Raw genomic sequence first — 23,235 nt, 5'->3', positions numbered from 1 at the left:
GTGACTTTAAAGGCTGGCTAGAGCAGGGGGGCTGCCATGATGGTAGTGAACAGTGTGTGTGTTCGTGTTCTCAGAGGGAGAATTGTTTTGGAAATTTTCTTTTATTTTTAATTTTGTTTTGTTTTGTTTTCTTTTCTGTGTCTGTCTGTCTTTCTTTCTTTCTTTTTTAGACAGGTTTTACTCTATGAAGTCTTGGCTGTCCTAGACTCACTTTGTAGGCCAGACTGGCCTCAAACTTACAGCGATTCGCCTGACTCTGCTTCCCAAGTGCTGGGATTATAGGCGTGCGCCACCATGCCTAGCTCTGTGTTTCTTTTTCTAGACAGGGTTTCTCTGTGTAGCCCTGAATGTGCCAGACCACTTTGTAGACCAGTCTGGCCTCAACTAACAGAGATCCACCTGCCTCTGCCTCCCAAGTGCTGGGATTAAAGGTGTGCGCTACCACACCCTGCAAGATTCATTTTCTTTCTCTTTTTAAAAAACTTTTTATTTATTTATTTATTTATTTATTTATTTATTTATTTATTATGTATACAAAGTTCTGCCTGTATGTGTGCCTGCTGATTGCGTTATAGATGGTTGTGAGCTACCAGGTGGTTGCTGGGACTTGAACTCAGGACCTTTGGCAGAACAAGTGGTGCTCTTAACCTCTGAGCCATCTCCCCAGCCTGAGAATTATTTTCTAAGAAGGAAAAGTTCCTTGTCTCATAAAGGAGATACTTAAGCCTTCTCTGCCCTAGCTCGTCATTAGGTGAAACAGATTCTGGGAAGGGAGGCATTCCTTCTCTGACGGGAGGCATTTCTGGCAACTCCAGTGGTTTACCGGCCTGGTTGGATCCTCTCTTAGAAAAAGATGATGGCTCGATACTTCAGAGGTCTCACTGCTTTTGCAATGAGAGTCTGAATACCAGCACCCATGTTGGGCAGCTTACAACGGCCTGTAATTCCAGCTCCAGGGCACCTGACACCCCTTTCTAACTTCCTTGGACACTGCATTAACATACATAAACAAATGCACAGACATACACTCACACACATGATAAAAAGTTTTTAAAAGAAGGAAGAGACAATAGTTAGTAATGTTTTGTTTAAACTTAATTTTCTGCATCTATTATTTGTGTGTGTGTGTGTGTGTGTGTGTGTGTGTGTGTGTGTGTGTGTGTGTGTGTTCTGAGCCATTCAGCTCTGGGGACAGGACCTGACCTAGAGAGACCCCTGTACTGTGGTACTTTGCCACGAATGGTGTGAAGAAGGAAAGAAGGAATTATCCGTCGGTCCAGGCTGCTTTAGCACCACAGCCACTGTCCAAGATAAAAATATGGAGGTGGGGTGTGGGGCTGGGCAAAGTGTGGCTCAGTGATGGAATGCTTGCCTGTCATTCAAAAGGTACTAGCTTTGATTTCCCAACACAAAGAAAAAAAAAAACACCAAGGAGCGCAGTTGTGTCAGCATTCCCATTTCAACATATAGAAGCAGAAAGCCAACAGGCGTTAAACAAACAAACAAAAACTCTCCCAGCACTCAGGAGGCAGACGCAGACGAATTATCACTGTGATTCGAGGCCAGCCTGGTCTACAAAGTGAGTCCAAGACAGCCAAGGCTACACAGTGAAACCTTGTCGCGAAAAAACAAAAAAACAAAACAAAGCAAAAAAGCTAACTTCTGAATAGCTGGGTATAGTAGCATGCATCTTTATTCCCAGTACTCGTGAGGCAGATCTCTGAGTTGGAAGCCAGCCTAGTCTACAGAGTGAGTTCCAAGACGGCCAGGGATGCACGGAAAAACTCTGTCTCAAACAACCAAATAATAATGATGTTGAAAATGATAATAAACTCTCAGCCCTAACTAACTAGGGGCAGCTTGTTCAGGAAACTGTCTATACAGTAGCCAATACGGGATGGAGACCATACATCACTATGAACAGACCTGATAACCTAAAGAACTCGTTAGTTTATTTATTTCTGGCAGTCCCAGGGATCGAACCTAGGACCTTATATACATGCTAGGCAGTTTGGATATTATGATGTTATAAATCGTTCTGTGTGAAATAAATGTCTAGAAACAGAGAAGAAACAAGTCTTTAAAACTCCCATTTATTCTGTATAGATAGAATCCAGCTATGGTGTCTCAATTGTTTTTCCTGTGCTGAGAGCGATGCTGGCTCTCCAGTGGTGCAGTGCTTGCCTGGCAGCTTTGAAGTTCTGGGCTCACTTTTCAGTGTCTCAGAACCAAGTGTGACCCCTGCCTGTCAGCTAGCACCATTTGGGAGGGGGAGGCAAGAGGATCAAAGATTCAGGGCCATCTTCCGCTCTGGAGGGGGAGGCCAGGCTAGGCTGAGTGGGGCCCAGAGCTGAAAAAAGTAACAGATGGGGGTAACTGACAGCCCTGTTAACAGCAGGGGAGGCCTATGACTGCTCATTTCCTGAGAAGGAGTTGTCTTGAGAATTTTTCATTTGTTTGTTTGGGGGTTGTTTGTTTTAGACAGGGTCTTACTATGTAGCCCTGGATGGCATGGAACTTGCCTTGTAGACTAGACTGGTCAACTGAGTACAGGCATTAAGGGTATGTGGGGTGTGTGTGTGTGTGTGTGTGTGTGTGTGTGTGTGTGTGTGTGTGTGTGTGTGTGTGTGCTTTGAAACAGGGTTTTAGTTTCTTCTTTAAATTAAAAAAAAATTAATTTCACTCTGCACATATGAAGACATGAAGATCAGGGGAGAACTTGATGGAGTATGGTTCTCTCCCTCCACCGGGTGGGGCCCAGGAGTTGAACTCAGGTCACCAGGCCATCTCACTGGCGCTTTTCTTTTTGATAATGTAGTGCTGGGGATTGTACCCAGAGCTTCATGACGCAGACTAGGCCAGGATTCTATCAATTACATCCCTGGGAAGTCAGGGTTTTTCTGTGTAGCTCAAGCCCTCGAGCCTACAGTAATAATCTTGCTTCAGTCTCCCAAGAGCTGTACTAATGGCCTCGAGGCTCTACGCCTAAACTCCATCTGACACAGCACACACCACAGACTGGGTGACGTAAAGAAAAACATATTGCTTCTCGGAAGGCCAGAAGTCCAGGATCAAAGTCTGGCTTCTGAGGTCTCTCCTGACCCCGGATGACTGACTGCCCTCTCTGTGTCTTTTCTTTCTTTCCCTTTTAAACATAGGATCTAGTAGACTCGTCTTAAATTCAAAGCAATCCTATTGCCCCCCCACCACGTCCTCACATGGGACTCATGTTCACAAGACAAGAACACAGATCTAGTGGATTAGAGTTCACACTACTGGCCTCAGTTTAATTTAATTTAATGTCCTCAGTACAGGGCCCACGGTCCATGTAGAGTTACATTCTACAGGACTGGAGGTTAGGACTTAATATGTGAACCTGGTTCTGGAATAAAATTCAGCCCAGATGCCTTCTCTCAGTCACTCTGATACAGTTCGTGACTGTGTGTTTTGGAGCAAGGTGGTCCAAAATACTGATTTGTGAAGATCTTTCTTGGTCAGACAAGGAGGAGCTTTAGATTATCATGCAATAATGTACATGTAGTCATGGCTATGGATATTTTCCTCTCACCAGGAAATCTGGCAAGAGCTGAACTTTTTTTGTTGTTATTGTTCTTTTCTTTCTTTCTTTCTTTCGTTTTATTTTATTTTATTTTTTTTTGTTTTTGAGACAGGGTTTCTCTGTGTAGCCTTGGCTGTCCTAGACTCGCTTTGTAGACCAGGCTGGCCTCGAACTCACAGAGATCCTCCTGTCTCTGCCTCCCTAAGTGCTGGGATTACAGGTGTGTGCCACTGTGCCGGGCTATGTTTTAATTTTCTTATGTATGCATGTATGCTTTGAACTCATAGGAAACCTCCTGCCTCAGTTTCCTAGTATAGGATTACAGGTGTGAGCCAGCCACAATACTCACCTTTAAATGATCTTTTTTTTTTTTTTTTTTAATTGGCTCTAGATTTTTTTCAAGGTTTATCTATTTTATGCGTAATGGTGTTTTGGCCTCATCTAGTCTCTGTAAACCTAGCCTAGTGACACACACATTAATCTTATCACTTAGGACAGCGGTTCTCAACCTGTGGGTCGAGGCCCCTTTGGGGGTTGCACATCGGATAACCTGTATATCAGATACTTATATTGTGATTCATAGCAGTAGCAAAATTACACTTATGAAGAAGCAATGAAAATCACTTTATGGTTGGGTGTAGCATCTGTTGAAACTATTTGATTTGCTTTCCTTATGCCTCTACCTCCCTTCCTTATGCACCCTAATGTCTTTCTTTTCTTTCTTTCTTTACTTTTTTTTTTTTTTTTTTGTTTTTTGAGACAGGGTTTCTCTTGTAGTCTTGGCTGTCCTGGACTCACTCTCTGTAGACCAGGCTACTCTAGAACTCACAGAGACCCACCTGCCTCTGCCTCCCAAGTGCTGGATTAAAGGTGTGCGCCACCACGCCTGGCTCACCCAACTACCATTCAACACCCCAACCTTAGGTAGGAGAGAGAGGTTAGTGAGAAGGGGTGGAGATCTCTTTACTACTCCTGGCTGCTTGGGGCTATCAGGTTCTCTGGGGGCAACAGCAGTCTCAGTTCTCAGGATAGCCAGCAGTCCAGGGAACCAGCAACAACAAACACAGCAGGACGAGCCAGCATCAGCACGGGGAGCAGCAGACTGCTTCTTTCTCAGAAGCCTTTTCCCTCTCTCAGTACTCTGGCGTTTATACCCTTTCAGTGTCTTCAGAATTAAACCATCTGTAGCTGGCAAAGATCACACCCCTCTTCTAGCCTGCACGAGGCTGTGCACAAGCTAAAAGCAGCCCCATATCCCACGTTTGGGATTGAAACAAAAACAAATTTACCTGATATAACTGAGGTTTTTTAAAAAAGGAAATCAAAACTTCCATTACAGTTGAGGGTGGCCACAACATGAAGTATAAAAGTCACAGTGTTAGGAAAGTCTGAGGACCACTGGCTTGGGGACAGAGACAGGAGGACCGGAAGTTCAGTTATTCTCAGCTGTACAACGAACTAGAAGACATTCTAAGCTACATAAAGCTCTGCCAAAATAAAAAAGTAAGCCAGGCATGGTGGCACACGCCCTTAATCCCAGCTCTAGGGAGGCAGAGGCAGGCAGGTCGCTGTGAGTTCGAGGCCAGCCTGGTCTACAAAGTGAGTCTAAGATAGCCAAGGCTACAGAGTGAAACCCTGTCTCAGAAAACAACAACAACAAAAAAAGTGGTTTCAGATCTTCCTCATCCGGTGACACCTCTGAGCCCACTAAATGACAGTCACTCTCCAGCCACAGCAGAGGGAGTTGTATTGTTTTTACCCATATACATCTATTTCTGGTACTGACTTTTTTTGTTTCTGTTTTTTGAGACAGGGTTTCTCTGTGTGGCCCTGGCTGTTCTGGACTCACTTTGTAGACCAGGCTGGCCTTGAACTCACAGAGGTCCACCTGCCTCTGCCTTTGCCTCTTGAGTGCTGGGATTAAAGGTGTGCATCACCACGCCAAGCCCTTCCTTCCTTTGAGATTTTAGAATTTCATTGGCTTGCCTGAGATTGACTATGTAATTCAGGCTGACCTTGAGTTTGCTATAATCCTATAGTGTGTTCTCTCTCTCTCTCTCTCTCTCTCTCTCTCTCTCTCTCTCTCTCTCTCTCCCTCCCTCCCTCTCTCTCTCATTTACTTATTTATTTTAACTTGAGACACAGTCTCACTCTGAGACTTGGCCTGGCCTTGAGCTCATAGTAATCCTCCTGCCTCAGTCTTTCAAATGCTGGGATTTACAGATGTTAGCCCCACACCTGACCAATACTGCACGTTCATTTTGTATAATGTGGTCTATATTTCCCCACAGGGTCTTAAAAAACAGTTACTATAGAAAGCATTTTAAATGTTAGGGGGGAAAATGAGATAAAATAAGGAAGGGAGAGTGGCTCAATGTGGTGATGCACACCTTTAATCCCAGCACCCAGGAGGCAGAGGCGGGAGGATCTCTGCGAGTTCAAGCCAGCCTGGTTTACAAAGCAAGTTCCAGGACAGACAGACCTCTTATACAGAGAAACCTTGTCTCAAAAATAAATAAATAAGGGCTGGAGAGATGGCTCAGAGGTTAAGAGCACCATCTGTTCTTCTGAAGGTCCCGAGTTCAATTCCCAGCAACCACATGGTGGCTTACAACCACCTGTAATGAGATCTTGTGCCTTCTTGTGGTGTGCAGGCACACGAGTAGGCAAAATACTGTATAAATAATAAATAAATCTTTTAAAAAAGATTTGTTTCTTTAAAAAAAATAAATACAAAAGGAAAGGAGAGGGAATAGAGGAAGTGGTGGGGGCTGGGCGGCAGAGGAAGAGAGGTAAGGGAATGGAAGAGGGTGGGACACCTAGAAATCTTCTGGTTCCATTAGGTCTGGGAGTGGGTGGAACAACCCTAGGCATGTCTGACTTTAGGATGGAAAATCACTGTTTATTATGCCAACTAGTGTGTGCTTGTGTGTGTGTGTGTGTGTGTGTGTGTGTGTGTGTGTGTGTGTCCCGTGTTGACCTCTGGATGACGCTGTTTCTGAGGTAACGGTGTCGGCCTCCCTCCTGCTTTGCCTTCAGCTTTCACCATCAACAGCGTCCACATGGAAAGCGTGCCGTCCTGGAAGGTGTCGAACGGGCACAACCTGACCCTGCAGTGCCTGGTGGATGTCAGCACCACCTCGAGCATCAGGCCTCAGCATCTGAAGCTGTTTTATAAGGACGACGCTCTGGTGTACAACGTCTCCTCCAGGGAGCACACGGAGAGCTTCTTCATTCCCCAGGCTCGGGTCTTCCACTCAGGGATGTACAAATGCACCGTGATCCTGAACAACAAGGAGAAAACCACTCGTGAATACGAGGTGTCAGTGAATGGTGAGTCCTGGGGTTTGACCGAGGGCGAGAACGGACAGTAGCTGAGAAGGAATGGTCACACTGGGTTACCTCTCCGTCACCACTGGGCATTCTCCTAACTTGAAAGTGCAGGCTTTAAAAAAAAACTTTTCTGTGTCCGAGCATTTCTCACTCCTTCCTCACCCCCCACACCCTACACCCTCCATCCCATCCTCCACCTCACCCTTCCCACCCTCCTTATGTCACAGACTACATTTCCCTCTTTTTTTTTTTCCTTCAGGACTCTACTCAATGGCTTGCTTTAGTCTCTCCACTCCTTCTCTGAAACACGGTTTCCGCACAGCCTGGGCTGGATTCAAACTAAGATCTAGGAACAGTGCTCCTGCCTCAGTCTCCTGTGCACTGGGGTTACAGGCATATGTCCCCAGACCCAGCTCCTGAGTTTCTTCTAGCACTTTCTTAATACAGTTGATTTCTCCCAGGGCGCCAGTCCTTGTGGTGTTTAATGCCCCTCTATCCTCAGTGACAGACCACAGGCTGTGCCACTGTGAGTGTTGGTGGCTCACATCTTTCATCCCAGCACTGAGATAAATCTCTGGGAGTTCAAGGCTGGCCTGGTCTAGGATAACCAGCCCTGTTACATATAGAAACTCTGGAAAAACCAAAACTAAACCAAACCAAACAACAACAACAACAAAAAAACCCCAGTGGACTGCAATCTCTCTCCCTGGATCACCATCTGGGCAAGGCCACAGCCATTCTAAACATCAGAATCGGGGGCCACAGAAGTGGCTCAGAGGGCTAAAGTTACTGCTGTCAGGCCAGATGAGCTGAGTTCAGTACCCTCGACCCACCTGGGGGAAGGAGAGAACTGACCCCCATCGCGTCCCATAACCTCTACACACATACCGTAGCCCTCTTGGAACCACACACCACATCAAAAAAAATAATAATAATAAATAAAATGCAATAAAAAGTATTAAGCTCTGGAGCTGTCACTAGTGAAATGAAGATAACAGAGTGCTTAAAGCAAGGCTTCTAGCCCACCAGTGGACCACACACCCAATTGTATGTGGTACAGTGTTTCAGTCAACCGTGAGAAACAGTGGACCCATGAGAGGCATCACCTACTGGTATTATGCCATCTCAGCCTAGGTCAGTTTACTCGATTCCTAGTATGATGTCACCTAACGAAACACTTACCAGGCTGTGTCATAGTTGTTATGAACACATGACTGTTTCCCACACATCTCTCTGCTCTTTAGGGCCATGAAATCTCAAGAGAGATTAAATTTGTCCTATTTTCAGATGGGTGGTGGTGGCGCACGCCTTTAATCCCAGCACTCGGGAGGCAGAGACAGGCAGATCGCTGTGAGTTCAAGGCCAGCCTGGTCTACAAAGTGAGTCCAGGATAGTCAAGGCTACACAGAGAAACCCTGTCTCGAAAAAAAAAAAAAAGTTTTGCTATGTAGGCCTGGCTGTCCTGGAACTCACTATGTAGACCAGGCTGGCCTTAAACTCACAGAGATTTGCATGTTTCTGCCTCCAAAGAGCTCGGATGAAAGTGTGCGTCACCACACCTGGTTTTTTCTTTATCTTTCCTTCTTTTTTTGGTTTTGTTTTTTCAGATAGGGTTTCTCTGTGTAGCCTTGGCTGTCCTGGACTCGCTTTGTAGACCAGGCTGGCCTTGAACTCACAGCGATCCCTCTGCCTCTGCCTCCTGAGTGCTAAGATTAAAGGCGTGCACCACCACATATGGTTTGGCTTTTTTCTTTTTAAACTGTACCAGTTGAGAATCTAACTGCACCACCTTCCAAAGGGGATTGTAAATCATTGAGACCATCGATCATCCTACCTGGCACAGTAGTGCACATCTGTTCGAGGCCAGCCTGGTCTACAAAGTGAGTCCAGGACAGTCAAGGCTACACAGAGAAACCCTGTCTCGAAAAAAACCAAAAACCAAACCAAACCAAACAAAAATAAAAACAAAACCCAGCTCCCTACCCCTCTAGCCGGGGTGGTGCACACCTTTAATCCCAGTAGTTGGGAGGCAGAGGCAGGAGGATCTCTGTGAATTCAAGGCCAGCTTGGACTACAAAGGCTACACAAAGAAACCCTGTCTCAAGAAAAAAAACCAAAAAACAAAAAAGCCAAAAACCACCAAACCAAACAAAAACCCCAGCCCCCAAACCTTAAAAATCACACTCCTAAACCAGCGTGGTGGTCACACCTTTAATGTCAGCACTCAGGGAGGCAGAGGCAGGTGGATCTCTGTGAGTTCGAGGCCAGCCTGGTCTACAAAGAGAGTTCCAGGACAGCCAAGGCTGTTACACAGAGAAACTCTGTCTGAAAAAGAAAGAAGAAGAAGAGGAAGAAGAGAAAGAGAGAGAGAGAGAGAGAACATCAATCGTATTATATTTTTAAAGTTCAAAGTACAATGGCAGACACACAAATGCCCAGCGTTCCCTGGAGTGGGTAAGGCTCAATCTCTGGGATTAAAGCCACCGTGATGGGTGAGGGAGATAGACCATTGTGAGGAACTGCTCCTAACTGCCCTTTCTTATCTCCACAGGTGTACCCAACCCCACAGTGACACTGGACAAAAAGGAGGTGACAGAAGGTGGAGTTGTGACAGTCAATTGTTCTGTCCGGGAGGAAAAGCCACCGATACATTTTAAAATCGAGAAGGTAGAACTGGACACAAAGGTTGTCAAGCTGCGGAAAGACAAAACTTCAAACCAGAATTTTGTGCTAACTGAGTTCCCCATCGAGGAGCAAGACCACGTGGTAGTGTTCCGCTGTCAGGCTGGCATCCTGTCCGGCATCCAAATGCAGACCTCGGAATACACCAGGAGCGACTACGTCACCGTGCAGGGTCAGCTCTCCTTACTTACTGTCCTTTGTGAGGTCGTGTGTAGCAAAAGGGAGTTCAGAACCAGAGAAGCTGTGCTTCCTTTTTGGGGTGGCTGCTCTCAGAGCTAAAAGCTGGGTAACACAGACTATAATCCCAGCCCTGGGAAGGTATGGTCAGGAAGATCAGGAGTTCGAGACTAGCCCTCAGCTAAGAGACTCTATTCCGAAAGCCAAAGAAATAAGTAAATACTATTAAGGAAGAGAAATAAACAGGAAGAGGACTGACACATGGGCATGTGATTCCACCTACTCAGGGGCTGAGGCAGGAAGATTGAAAGGCCGAGGCTGGCCTCAGCTATACAACAAGTTCAAGGCCACTTTGGGTAATTTAGTGATATCGTCTCTCAAAATAAAAAACGAAAGAGAGAGCTAGAGACACGGCTAAGTGGTAGAACTTCGACTAGTATTTGGAAGAACTCCTCCATTACGGGAGGGGCCATGAGGAAGCGGAGCCAAAAGAACAGAAAAGGGTTAGGGAGATAGCTCAGGGAGTTAAGTGCCCCAAACCCATGTAAAGCCCTTTGTAATCCCAGCCCTAGGGAACCTGAGACAGACAGACTGCTAATATTCACTCGCAAGTCAGCCTCAGCCTCGTTATCCAACCCCAAGCCAATGATGAAGCCTGTCTCAAAAACAACAAACAAACAAACAAAACAAGGTAGTTGGGGCTGGAGGGACGGCTCAGTGGTTAAGCGCATTGACTGCTCTTCCAGAGGGCATGGCTTGGATTCCCAGCACCTACACGGTGGCTCACAACCATCTGTAATGCCAGTTCCAGGCTTCTAGTACCCTCTAATAGGCTTCATGGGCAGTAAACATGCATGTAGTTCACAGACATATACCTTTGTTTGGTTTTTGTTTTTATTTTCTAGAGACGGGGTTTCTCTGTGTAGCCCTGGTTATCCTGGAACTTGCTTTGTAGTCCAGGCTGCCTCCTAGAGTGCTGGGATTAAAGTTCTGCACCACCACACCCAGCTCCATATACATTTTTTAAAAAAAGAAATAAAACAAAAGATAAGGCAGTGTCTGAGACATGGTATCTGAGGTGGACTTCCGGCCTTCACACACATGTATTCTGAGCATCCCCCCCACACACACACAGAGAATTCCTCCCACCCAAGTAGAGTAGGAAGTGCCCAAGTTTGAACTTGAGTCCAACTAGCTTGTCGTCTTTTTTCTTTTTTCTTTTTTTTTTTTTTTATAGAGTCCTTTTCTACTCCCAAGTTTCAAATCCAGCCTTCTGGAATGATCATAGAAGGAGACCAGCTCCGTGTTAAGTGCACAGTTCAAGTGACACACTTGGTCCAGGAATTTCCAGAAATTATAATCCAAAAGGACAAGGCAATTGTGGCCACCTCTAGACAGGGCGGTGAGGCTGTCTACTCCGTCATGGCCATGGTGGAGAACAGTGGTCTTTACACCTGCAAAGTAGAGTCTAACCGCATCTCCAAGGCCAGCAGTGTCATGGTCAACATAACAGGTAGGGATGCTGAGGGAGAAGGCTGGCAAGTGGCAGGCCTGGGAGGGGTTGCAGCATCTCCAGGCAGAGGATTGAAATGGTACCCAGACACATCTCCCTCCCTTCTTCAGAGCTGTTTCCCAAGCCGAAGCTGGAAGTTTCCTCCAGTCGTCTGGACCAAGGAGAAATTTTGAGCCTGTACTGCTCTGTCCCGGGCACGCCTTCAGCCAAATTCACCATCCAGAAGGAAGAGACAGTCTTGACGCAGTATCAGAATTTCAGCAAGTTTGCTGAGGAGAGGGACAGCGGGAAGTACATCTGCACCGCAGGCGTCAGCAAAGTAGTCAAGAGGAGCAACTTGGTACACATCAAGGTGTGCGGTGAGTATGTTCCCAGTGCTCACGTACCCAGTGGTTGAGTAGGAGCACAGAATGGATGGCTAGCTGTTCCCAGTGCAGCCTCAAAGGCTGATCGGATTCAGGCAGGCCGAGAACTCCAGGCAGGCAGATTGTTGCAAACTCAAGGCCAGCCTGGCTCACACGGTAGGATCCTGTCTCAAGAAACACACACACACACAAGGGGTCTCGAGAGATTGCTCAGTGGCAGTCATCCGCACTTGCTATTCTTGCAGAGGACCTGGGTTCAGTTCACTGCTCTGTATCATGCACACAGCACTACACCAGGATGGTGGAGCTACAGGCAGCTGTGTGCCACCACACCTAGCTCTCCCATCTTCTTCTTCCTTTTACTATTTCTTCCTTCCCTCTTATTCTCTCCCACTTCTTCTTTCCTTTATTATTTTGAGACAGAACAGGGTCATACTGCGTAGCCTAAGCTAGCCTCAAACTTGTGATCTTCCTGCCTGCCCTCCTGGGGGTGGAATTGGAGGTATGCTCTACCACACCCAGATATTAGACAATTATTTTGCTTATAGAAATTAGATTAGAAAAAAAGAAATTGGATTTTTTTTTAAAAGCCAGATGATGGGGATACACATCTTTAATCCTAGGGGAGTTAAGACTTGAGAAGCAGAGGCAGGCAGATCTCTGTGAGTTCGAGGCCAACCATGATCTATAGAGCAAGTTCCAGGACAGCCAGGTCTATATGGTGAAATATGGTGAAACCCTGTTTTTAAAAAAAAAAAAAAAAAAGCCAGGCATGGTGGCATGCTCCTGTAATTCCAGCACTCAGGGAGGCAGAGGCAGGCTGACCTCTGTGAGTTCGAGGACAGCTTGGTCTACAGAGTGAGTCTAGGACAGCTAAGGCAACACAAAGAAACCCTGTTTCAAAAAAATCTTTTTTTTTTTCTTTTCTTTTTTTCTTTTTCTTTTTCTTTTTTTTTTTACTCTTTTGACACTGGGTCTCACTAGGTAGCGCAGGCTGGCCTAACACTCAAAGTTCTTTCTGCTTCCACTTTCTTAGTGCTGGAAATTGAACTTAAGACTTCTCACCTGCTAGGCAAGTAAGTGCTCTGCCACTAAGCTGCAGCCCCATCTCTCCACAACAGTTCATTTTCTCCCTTGATACCAAATGTGCTCTCAGACAGACAAGCATTGCCTGGCAGCCTTACAGGAGCCCCGTAAAGATGGATAAGGCAGGCCGGCGGGCTGGCATTTGAAATCAGGATCTCTACAGGGAGAGCCAAGCCCTGGGTTTTCAGAGAGAAGGTCCCAAGCTGGGTTATTGTTTCTGCTTTTATTTGGATTGTCTTTCTCTGTTGATCTAGCAATGCTATCGAAGCCCAGGATTTTTCATGATGCCAAGTCTGAGATCATAAAGGGACATGCCATAAGCATCAGCTGCCAGTCGGTAAATGGAACCACACCGGTCACTTACCACCTTCTAAAAGCGGCAGGGGTCTTCCGTACTCTCATGATGAACTCCAATGACCCGGCGACATTCACGGATAAACCCACCAGTGACGTGGGGTACCAGTGCATGGTGGATAACTGCCATTCCCACTCTGAGTTGTACAGCGAGATCCTGAAGGTCAAGGTGATAGGTAAGCAGCCATGCTGTGAGAATTACGAGTGGGGCTTTAGTGGGCTGGAAGGTGCGAAGCCAATCAGGGATTGGGGAGACGACAAGGGTGGTACCTGTGCATCCCACAGCTGATATGTATCAAAGCAGGACCAAGCCCCAGCAAGCGGGTCTGGGAATTAACCGGGAGTTCTTGCTGGGGCCGTTATAATCCCAGTTACAGTTGAGTGCCCTGAAGAGAGAAGGTAGCTGGACCTAAGGAACAATTGGTATTGAGTATTTGTGTGTCTTTGGTTTGGGGGCCTTTTCAGGTGAAATGGGAGCCACCCCCAAGAACGGCAGGCTAGAACTCTTTTCTGCTATTGACTTTAGTGGAGCATCTGGCTCACACATGAAACCTGCAGCAGACAGAGGTGCAGACCATGGGCTCATGGACGCTGCTGACACTGGCCTGGGATTCTCCCCGGGGTCTTCGGCATGGATGCTTTTTCCTCAAGCATCTGCCTTTTGCCTTTGGTGGCCTTGCAGGGCCTCTGCTTGCGCTGCTCTGAATCCTGTTGTGAGACTCCCAGGCAGCCTTCTCTGCCCTTCGTCAGCTTTCGTTCAAACTATTCTGTGTCATCAACATGTTGTTTACAGGAGTTGCAGAGGTGGCTCTGTGGTTAAGAGCACTGGCTACTCTTTTTTTTTTTTTTCTGGCTACTCTTCCAGAGGGAACTAGGTTCAATTTCTAGCACCCACGTGGCAGCTCAGAACTGTCTGTAACTCCAGTTCCAGGGGACCTGACACCCTCACACAGACACGCATGCAGACAAGATGCTAATGGAAATAAAATAAAAACAAATCCTAAACATGCAATTTATAAATGCATACTGTGTGCATGTGCTGGTGTGGGCAAAAGTTGGCCACAGGATAGGGGGATCCAGTGGAAGAGGTGAATAAGCCTGGAATCCCAGCACTTAGCAGGCAGAGGCAGGCTGATTAGGAGTTCAACGTTATCCTTAGCTACATAGTGAGATCAAGGCCAGCTTGGGTTACGTAAGACCCACGTCTCAGTGGACAAGAGAGGGAATAAGAGCGAGTTTGGGAAGATGAACCTGGTGGCTATGTATTCAGGCTGTTGTTCGGAAGTGGAGACTTCAGATCTCTAGATGTTAAAAAGCAAATGTAGCCAGGTGTGGTGGTGGCGCACGCCTTTAATCCCAGCACTCTGGAGGCAGAGGCAGGCAGATCGCTGTGAGTTCGAGGTCAACCTGGTCTACAAAGTGACACAAAGAAACCCTGTGGGGGGGGTGGGGTGCGGGTCTCACCACCCTTTGTGCTCGGGGAGGTGACTCATGTCTGTCTGCTGGCCAGTCTGTTTGTCACTAGTAGGCAGGGTGGCCTGCGATGATGACACGGGACCAGGATTTGAATGGTTAAGAATGTTGCTGAGGAAAGGGGGCACAGTGGGGTGCAGTGAATTTGACTCCCTGAGCTTCCAGGTGGGAGGGGAGCTGTGAGGTTCCGGGAAGCTGTCTGGACAGGAAACTTCTGTTTAGGTTTCACTGCTCACAAATAAAAGCTGAGTGTGAAGGTAAAAATCCCTAACAGTGGAAATGGAGGGGCTGGCGAGATGGCCCAGCAGGTGGAGGTGCCTGGCCAGCCTAATGACTTAAGTTCAATCTCCTGGGCCCCACTTCATGGAAGGACAGAGTCCCACAAAGGGTTCTCTCACAAGTCACATACACCGTTTAGCATGCACACACCCGTGCACAGAAAAAATAAATTAAAAAATTTTTTTTCAAAAGAGTGGAGTTGGAAGACTGAGGGCCAACTTTCCAGAAAGCCCATATTTCACTGTCAAAATAAGTAGTGATGGAGAAAACAGTGGGCAAGGGACACAAATCAGCTTCAGAGACAGCACAGCACGTGAAGCCAGGTCTGCCTGCAGGAAAGGTGGGTTAAGAACAAGTGACCTCCTCTGTTGATTTACTCTTTAGGACCATGGTCTTGAGGGTCAAGGGACTTTTCTAGTTTCTTCGAAACTGGGGATAGCAATGCAGTTTCAAAAGCAGCTGAGTATCCAGGGATGGTGGTACATGCCTGTAATCTCAGCATTTTGGGGGTCGACATAGGAAGATCTGAAGCTCATGGCCAGCTACATGAGACTGTGTCTCAAAGCAAAACAAAACAAGGGCAGAGCATGGTGGCACACGCCTTTAATCCCAGGGGTTAGGAGGTAGAGGTAGGCGGATCTCTGTGAGTTCAAGGCCAGCCAGAGCTACATAGTGAGACCTTGTCTTAAATACATAAATGAACAAATTAAATAGAACAGAAAAGGCAGGCACAATGGTGCATGCCTGTAAACCCAGCACTCAGGGAGGCAGAGGCATGTGGATCACTGTGAGTTCAAGGCCAGCCTGGTCTACAAAGCGAGTCCAGTACAGCCAGGGCTACACAGAGAAACCCTGCCTCAAAAATAGCAATAATCAACATCAATAACAAAAGCAGAAGGATGGCAGGTAAACTTGAGGGGTAGCAAGGAAATGGGGCTGTGAAAGGGGAAGTACCACACATCTTTTTTAAATGTTTATTTTTATGTGCATTTGGTGGTTTTCCTTCATGTATATCTGTGTGAGGATGCCAGATTCCCTGGACCCAGAGTTACAGACAGTTGTGAGCTGCCATGTAGGTGCTGGGAATTGATCCTGCATCAGGACCTCTGGAAGGGCAGTCAGGGCTCCTAGCCACTGAGCCATCTCTCCAGTCCATGTGCCACACACATCTTTGTAAGCAGAAAGGCAGAGAGAAATCATACACACACACACACACACACACACACAACACACACACCTATGCATGCACACACACACATGCACATGAGCACACGTGCCCATAACTCCAAGGAGTGACCAGCCATGCTCAAGGTGTGAGGGCAGGGCCTGTCCCTAATGTCTTGTGGTTTTCCAGTGAATGAGGACAGGAGGTGTCTGTGGCTGTCCTCCTGGTACAATCAGGGGCTGGGGCCACATGGAAATGAATAGAAGCGGACTCAAGTCTTAGCCTAGGGGAAAAAAGCTGACAAAGAGAAGTGGCCATTCCGTGTTCCTTCTCTGTTCAACTCCCTTTCTCTCCCTCTTGGACTTCTTGTGACGGGTGTCTGTCTGCGTCTCTATGTTGCATGCTGGCCTGGAATATGAGCTCCTTCTGCACGCTCCTCCCAAGTGCTGGGATGACCAGTGTGCGCCCCATACTTGCCTCTGCCCTTTCCTACTTCAGCCGCTAATGCATTGCCTGCTTTCCAGCCCCCGTGGATGAAGTTACAATCTCCATCTTGTCAAGTAGCGAGGTGGAGTCTGGGGCTGAAATGGTGCTTCGGTGCTCTGTGAAAGAGGGGACTGGCCCAATCACATTTAAGTTTTATAAAGAAGGGGAGGACAGACCCTTCCACGAAGTCACCAAGAATGACACTGAAGCATTTTGGCACAAGACACAAGCCACCAAGGAGCAGGAAGGACAGTATCATTGCACGGCCTCCAATAGAGCCAACCTTGCCAGGACCAGTGCCCGAAGCAAGATTCTAACAGTCAGAGGTGAGTCCAGGCCTCAGGTACCGTACGGGGCTCCCAAGGGGCAGAAAGCACACACGTTGTCATTTATAAAAGGGAGAGAAGTGGAGACTGGCTCATTTGAGTGAGCTAAGAGACCAGTGTCCAGCCGGGCGTGGTGGCACACATCTGTAATCCCAGCACTCGGGAGGCAGAGGCAGATGGATCTTCTGTGAGTTTGAGGCCAGCCTGGTCTACGAAATGAGTCTAGGACAGCCGAGGCTACGCAGAGAAACCGTATCTCAAAAAAAAAAAAAAAAAAAAAAAAAAAATGGAAAAAGAGAGAGAGAGAGAGAGAGCAGTGTCTGATTACCTACAATTGACAGAAACCCGCTCATACTGCCTTGAGTGGAAAAGGAGATGATTTTATATATAAAGAACTGAAAATATTTTATCCACTCCCAATTCCAAGTATGTGACAGAGAGACACCAGTTGACTCGTACTGTGGTTTAAATATCCATTCACGAACCACCCTGCGTCCAAACACAGACATGGTTGTAGGAGCCTAGCTGTGTGTTTGATTTAGAGAGTTCCGTAGAGACGGAGGAGGATGGAAGCAAAGGGAGCGAACGACACCGTGGCACAATTGGCTTGGCACCTCCTTGAAGACCGTGGCTGACCATGACTTCCGGAAAAAGTCACCATCTCTGCCCCCCCCCCATCCCCCCTCCCGGCTGAGTGCAGGAGCCCTCTCAGGCAGCCGCCAAAGCTAGCTGCCATTTACAGGGACTGCAGGAGTGGGTGTGAGTTACTGCTCGAATCTGCTGTTGTTTCTTGCTGGCAGATTCCCTTTCTGTCTTTCCCACTTCCAGTCTTTCTCGCTCTCTGGAAGAGAGGGCTCATCGCGTTGGCGGTCATTGGCGTGGTCATTGCTGTCTTGGTAGTTGCGGCCAAATGCTACTTCCTGAGGAAAGCCAAAGGTGAGTACCTATCCACAGGTTGTCCTTCCCGGAGGACTATGACACATCCCGGAGGAGACCAGAAGGCAGCCGTGCGTTCTCTGCCCTGGGATGTCACCTTGAAAACCCAAGGTTCTGGCTTTGGTGGGAGTGAAACTTTTGCTGCTTATGAACATGTTGGGGCGTAGGGGGCTCTGGGTGACAGTACACCAGGTGTGGTCAGAAGAAGCCACACACACACACACACACACACACACACTGTGGCTCCAAGATAGTTCTCCAGTTGGGCTGTGATCTCGTACCAGGTACCACCAGGTACCATTCCTGGGAATAGTCTAACCTGGCCCTAAGACAAAGGCGCAGCTGTTGGTGTGGGAGAGGCAGATGGAATGGGGAGGGTTTTGTTTGGTTTTGTTTTTTGTTTTTGTTTGTTTGTTTGTTTTTGTCTTTTCCAAGGTAGGAAAATTGCAGCTCCTTAGGGACAGACAGATTTCAAAGAAACCCGTTCCCAGGATCAACCCTGACTTTGGCCTCAGGCCAGCTTGGCCCTGAAAGCACAGGAACTGGTTTAGGTTTTGCCGTTTGCAATCGTCTTGGATCAAAGAGATAGCTGCCTGCTTGTTGGGTCATCATCTGAATCCTGTACCTGGTCCTCATCCCTCATCGCACGCTATAATTCTGGCTAAATTACACACACACACACACACACACACACACACACACACACACACACACAGGAGAAAATTACATAGTCTCTAGCTGTACAGCCAAGAAAAGGGTGTGGGGGTGGAGCTCAGTGATGATAGCATTTTGGGAACATTTGCTCAGCATGCTCAAGTGCCTGGCCCATGGTGGCATGAAAACAAGCAAGCCACAATATCTAGGGGACCCTGCTTTCCTTTTCTTTCCTCTCTCTATGAATATATATGATTACATCTGGCACACTCTCTCTTTCTCTCTCTTTCCCTACCCACCGAGACTGGCTTCAGCTGAGCTAAGGATGACCTTGAACTTCTTTTTTTTTGGGGGGGGGGTTTCAAGACACGGTTTCTCTGTGTTGCCCTGGCTGTCCTGTAACCCACTCTGTAGACCATGCTGGCTTTGAACTCACAGAGATCTGCCTCCCGAGTGCTGAGATTAAAGGCGTGCACCACCATTGCCCAGAGACCTTGAATTTCTGATCCTATGCCTCCACGGATGGAGGGCCAGGGAATAAGTCCCTGGTTTTGTGCATGCTTGGCTCTACCAACTCAGATACAGCTCGTTCCTCTTTTCTTCTTCATTTTTGTGGGTATTCAGGTTTTAGGGGAGTCAAGGGAGACACTGTTACTGTCCTGCATACACTTATACTGACCTGGATGTTCTTTCTTTTTCAAAGCCAAACAGAAACCCGTGGAGATGTCCAGGTCAGTGTCTTTGTAAGAGGGGGCAGTTGCTTTGCGTGCAGGGTGGATTTGTCTGCAAGCCCAGACTGCTTGTTAGGAAGTTGTTGGAGATTCTTGGCAAACTAATAAAGAATAAGAGCCTGGGTTCTAGTGTGTGTGTGTGTGTGTGTGTGTGTGTGTGTGTTTCTGTCTATCTCTATCGGAATATAGTCGGAAGATTGCCGACTATATTACACACTTAGAATAATAGAGTTGGCCTTTTTATTTTTTTGAAAAAAGAATTATTTAGTGTTTATTAAGTATATAGTTTTTTGCCTGAATATAAACCTGCATGCAGGAAGAAGGGATCAGATCATGTTATAGATGGTTGTGAGCCACCATGTGGTTGCTGGGAATTGAACTCAGGACCTCTGGAAGAGCAGCCAGTGCTCTTAACTTCTGAGCCTTTTTTAAAGAAATTTTTTTTTTAAAACCAGGCTAGAGAGATAACTCAACCTCTGCAGGCGCCCATACACTATACATTATGTACATGTGAACATAACACACACACACACACACACACACACACACACACACACCTAAAAGTAACAAAAAATGTTTTTACATCCTTAACCTTTTGGTTTTGTTTTGAAACGTAGTCTCACATAGCCCCAGGCTGGCCTTAAATTCCTGACCCTCTTACCTTTACCTCTCAAGGGTGAGGATTAGAGGCATGTACCCCTGCGACTAGCTTTTTGTGTCTTGCTATGTAGCCTTGGCTAGTCTCAAACTCACAGCTGCTCTCCTGCCCCAGCCTCCCCAGTACTGTGAATACAAGTGTATAATGGTCATATTTCTTCTTGTTTTCTCATGATTTTTATTTGATTTTGTTGGTTTGGGGGTACAGGGAAAGCTGTTAATATATATTTCTCTCTCTCTCTTTCCTAATTTACCTGTGAAGGCCAGCAGCTCCACTTCTGAACTCCAACAGTCAGAAGGTTTCTGAGCCCAATGTGGAACCCAACCATTATTATGGTAAGGCCAATGCTTCCTTTAATTATGAAGATTTTTACCAACTCAATGTAGGTGGGGTTGAGGTGGAAGAGGAAACTCTGGCTTCAAGCAGTTGGAAGATAAGCTAATAAAAAAACCAAACAGAAGAGGAGAGCAGGACCTAGTCTGTTTTTAACCTTCTATACTTCATTTCTTTGGAATGAAAAATGGAGACTAGCTGGGCGTGGTGGCACACGCCTTTAATTCCAGCACTGGGAGGCGGGGCAGAGGCAGGTGGATCACTGTGAGTTTGAGGCCTGCCTGGTCTACAAAGTGAGTCCAGGACAGCCAAGGCTACACAGAGAAACCCTGTCTCAAAAAAAAAAAAAAAAAAAAAAAAAGGGGGGGGGGCTGGAGAGATGGCTCAGAGGTTAGAGCACTGGCTGCTCTTCTGAAGGTCCTGAGTTCAATTGCCAGCACCCACATGGTGGCTCACAACCACCTGTAATGAGATCTGGTGCCTTCTTGTGGTGAGCAGGCACACGTGTGGGCAGAATACTGTATAAATAATAAATAAATTTTTAAAAAAACAGAGAGGGGGGGGACTCTGCCTCAAAAACTAAGGCAGAGAGTGATCAAGGAAGACAAGTGATGCAACCTCTGGCTTACACACACACACACACACACACACACACACACACATGCATGGAGGAGGACAGCACACACATGTGTGTGCGTGTGCCACCCCCATCCCCCCATGGACACAGTAAATTAATTTCTTTCTTTCTTTTTTTTTTATTTTTTTATTTTTGAGTCAGGGTTTCTCTGTGTAGCCCTGGCTGTCCTGAACCCTCTTTGTAGACAAGGCTGGCCTCGAACTCACAGTGATCTGGCTGCCTCTGCCTCTGCTTCCCAAGTGCTGGGATCAAAGGCGTGTGCCACCACGCCTGGCAGGAAATTAATTTCTATCATTGTTCATCCTGATTATTGTTTTCAACCAGGTTATGATGATGTAGGAAATGATACAATGAAACCTATAAATCAAAAGAAAGGTAATTACTTAAGTGTTGTATTTGAAATGTTTATAATTTAAGTGGCACAAACCCTTAATCCCAGCACTCAGAAGACAGAGGCAAGCGGATTTCTGTGGGTCAAAGCTAGCCTGGCTTAGAGAGAGAGAGAGAGAGAGAGAGAGAGAGAGAGAGAGAGAGAGAGAGAGAGAGAGAGAGAGAGAGAGAAATAAGATTCACAGAAAAAAGAGAGCTTAAACTCTGAGGCAGCTGGATAATTACTCACCTCTCTTAGCGGCTCTATCTTTATCCGTCTGATGGTAAAGTGTTTTCATTCAAAGATGCTAGCCAGTGTTCTGAGTGGTAATGCCTCCTAATCTATGAGCAGTTAAACCAGGTGGTGGTGGCGCACATCTTTAATCCCAGCACTCAGGAGGCAGAGGCAGGTGGATCTCTGTGAGTTCACGGCCAGCCTGGTCTACAAAGTGAGTCCAGACCAACCAAGACTATACAAAGAAACCCTGTCTTGAAAAACAAAACAAAACAAAACCAAAAAAGCCCCCACAACCTCCTGGTACTCAGAGTGGCATAGGAGGATGTTTCTCTCGGGTGGTTGAGATGGAGATTTTGAAGATTTTTCTGGAGACAATTTAATTCTGCCTCAAGCTTAGAGGAATTGACTTAATTTGTCTGTTAAAGGTATATTCTAGTCCACACTGTTCTCATGAGAACTGAAACTCCCAGCCTGCTTCTGTGAAGTCTCTGGCAACACAATCTGTTTAAGCTGCTAGCAAGAACCCCTGATTCTGTGGGGCCTTAAAAACAAATCAGTGCCAGGCATGAGTCACACCTGCCATCCCAGCACTCAGAAGGCTGAGGCAGGAAGACCAGGCATTCAAAGCCAGCCTCAGCCACCTAGCAAGTTCCAGGCTGCCTTGGGATACATGTGACCCTGTCTCAAGAGACAGCCACAATTAAAGGCAGGAGAGGTGCTCAGTGGTTAAGAGCACTGGCTGCTCTTGTCAGAGGACCCAGCTTCAGTCCCCACACACCGAGCGACTCCCAGTCAGATGTCATTCTAGTCCCAGAGGCTCTGACACTGTCTTCGGCTCTCCTTGGGTATCTGACCCAAACAACAGCAGCAGCAGCAGCAGCAATAGCCTGAGCTGAAAACAATGTCATTTCCTGGGGGTGTCCACAGAGCCTGGAGATTTCATTATCCCAATGCCTCGTCTTTTTCAAAGACTTCGGGGGGCCTGGGGTGAGCCTGGTCTTATGCTTACACACAGCACTCAAACCCATTTTCATCGCCTTGAGACTGGGTGGGAGTTAACTGCTAGGGCCCATCTTTGGCTGTTTCCGGTGCCTGTGAACCTGCTGAAGTCTTCCCACACTGTACAAACTGGACCCTGGCGGAGGGTCTGCCCACATTCAGGTGACAGGAATCAGAGAGGCCTCAGGGTCTGCTGCCCAGACCACTGTAGGTTGACTGGAATGAAGGTCTCCAGAGGAGGAAGTGCTGTCTAAGCTCAAGATGCTGTGATTCCTTTGAACAGACCCTCAGAGCATGGAGGTGGAATATACAGAGGTGGAAGTGTCCTCCCGTGAGCCTCACCAAGGTAAGCAGCCCTCATCAAATGGGCTGGTGGCTTATGCTTTGGATTTGGATGTGGATAGCCCGTAGGAGTATCGTGTACAGACCATCTCTCAGAAGGGAGGTGGTCTGCACGCCTACTAGCTGCACCTAAGTCTGGAGCTATAAAATTGTCATTGCGCCCTCAGCACTCCCTGGGAGCCGGGCAGGGACTAAGAGCTGAGCCCTCTTCTGCACTCTCCTCTGGAGGAGTCTTTGGGAGCAAGCTCTCCCCATCCCTCTCCAGATGTTCAGGCCTTCTTTCAGAGGCCAGCCTCTGCCCAAATGTACCCTGTTCCTAGAACTGTGTGGACCAAAGGTGTGCCAGTCAAACGCATGTTTAAAACCATGAATGTGGGGCCGGAGAGATGGCTCAGCTGTTAAGAACACACACTGTTCTCCCAGGGACCCTGAGTTTGGTTTCCAGCACCTATGTAACTTCAGCTCCAGGGGAGTCCAGTGTCCTCTTCTGGTCTCTTCAGGTACTGCACTCACATTTGCAGGGAGTCCTTACCACCACCA

The 23,235-nt window shown here is 47.2% G+C and overlaps 1 protein-coding gene across 1 annotated transcript in view; it reads left to right on the top strand.

Annotated features, from left to right (window-relative positions):
• The window catches only part of Pecam1 (platelet and endothelial cell adhesion molecule 1), a 54,538-nt gene that overhangs the window by 9,109 nt on the left and 22,194 nt on the right, over window positions 1-23,235 (top strand). The window contains exons 3-13 of the mRNA XM_051158914.1: window positions 6,599-6,892; window positions 9,444-9,746; window positions 10,989-11,264; window positions 11,375-11,623; window positions 12,970-13,245; window positions 16,511-16,798; window positions 17,627-17,734; window positions 19,092-19,119; window positions 20,039-20,112; window positions 21,072-21,122; window positions 22,637-22,699. Of these exons, the coding sequence (XP_051014871.1) occupies window positions 6,599-6,892; window positions 9,444-9,746; window positions 10,989-11,264; window positions 11,375-11,623; window positions 12,970-13,245; window positions 16,511-16,798; window positions 17,627-17,734; window positions 19,092-19,119; window positions 20,039-20,112; window positions 21,072-21,122; window positions 22,637-22,699 (2,010 nt within the window). The remainder of the gene's footprint in view (window positions 1-6,598; window positions 6,893-9,443; window positions 9,747-10,988; window positions 11,265-11,374; window positions 11,624-12,969; window positions 13,246-16,510; window positions 16,799-17,626; window positions 17,735-19,091; window positions 19,120-20,038; window positions 20,113-21,071; window positions 21,123-22,636; window positions 22,700-23,235) is intronic.

Source organism: Acomys russatus, chromosome 16 (assembly GCF_903995435.1).
Source record: "Acomys russatus chromosome 16, mAcoRus1.1, whole genome shotgun sequence".
Classification (NCBI taxonomy): domain Eukaryota; kingdom Metazoa; phylum Chordata; class Mammalia; order Rodentia; family Muridae; genus Acomys; species Acomys russatus.
This window is presented reverse-complemented; position numbering and strand designations above follow the sequence as displayed.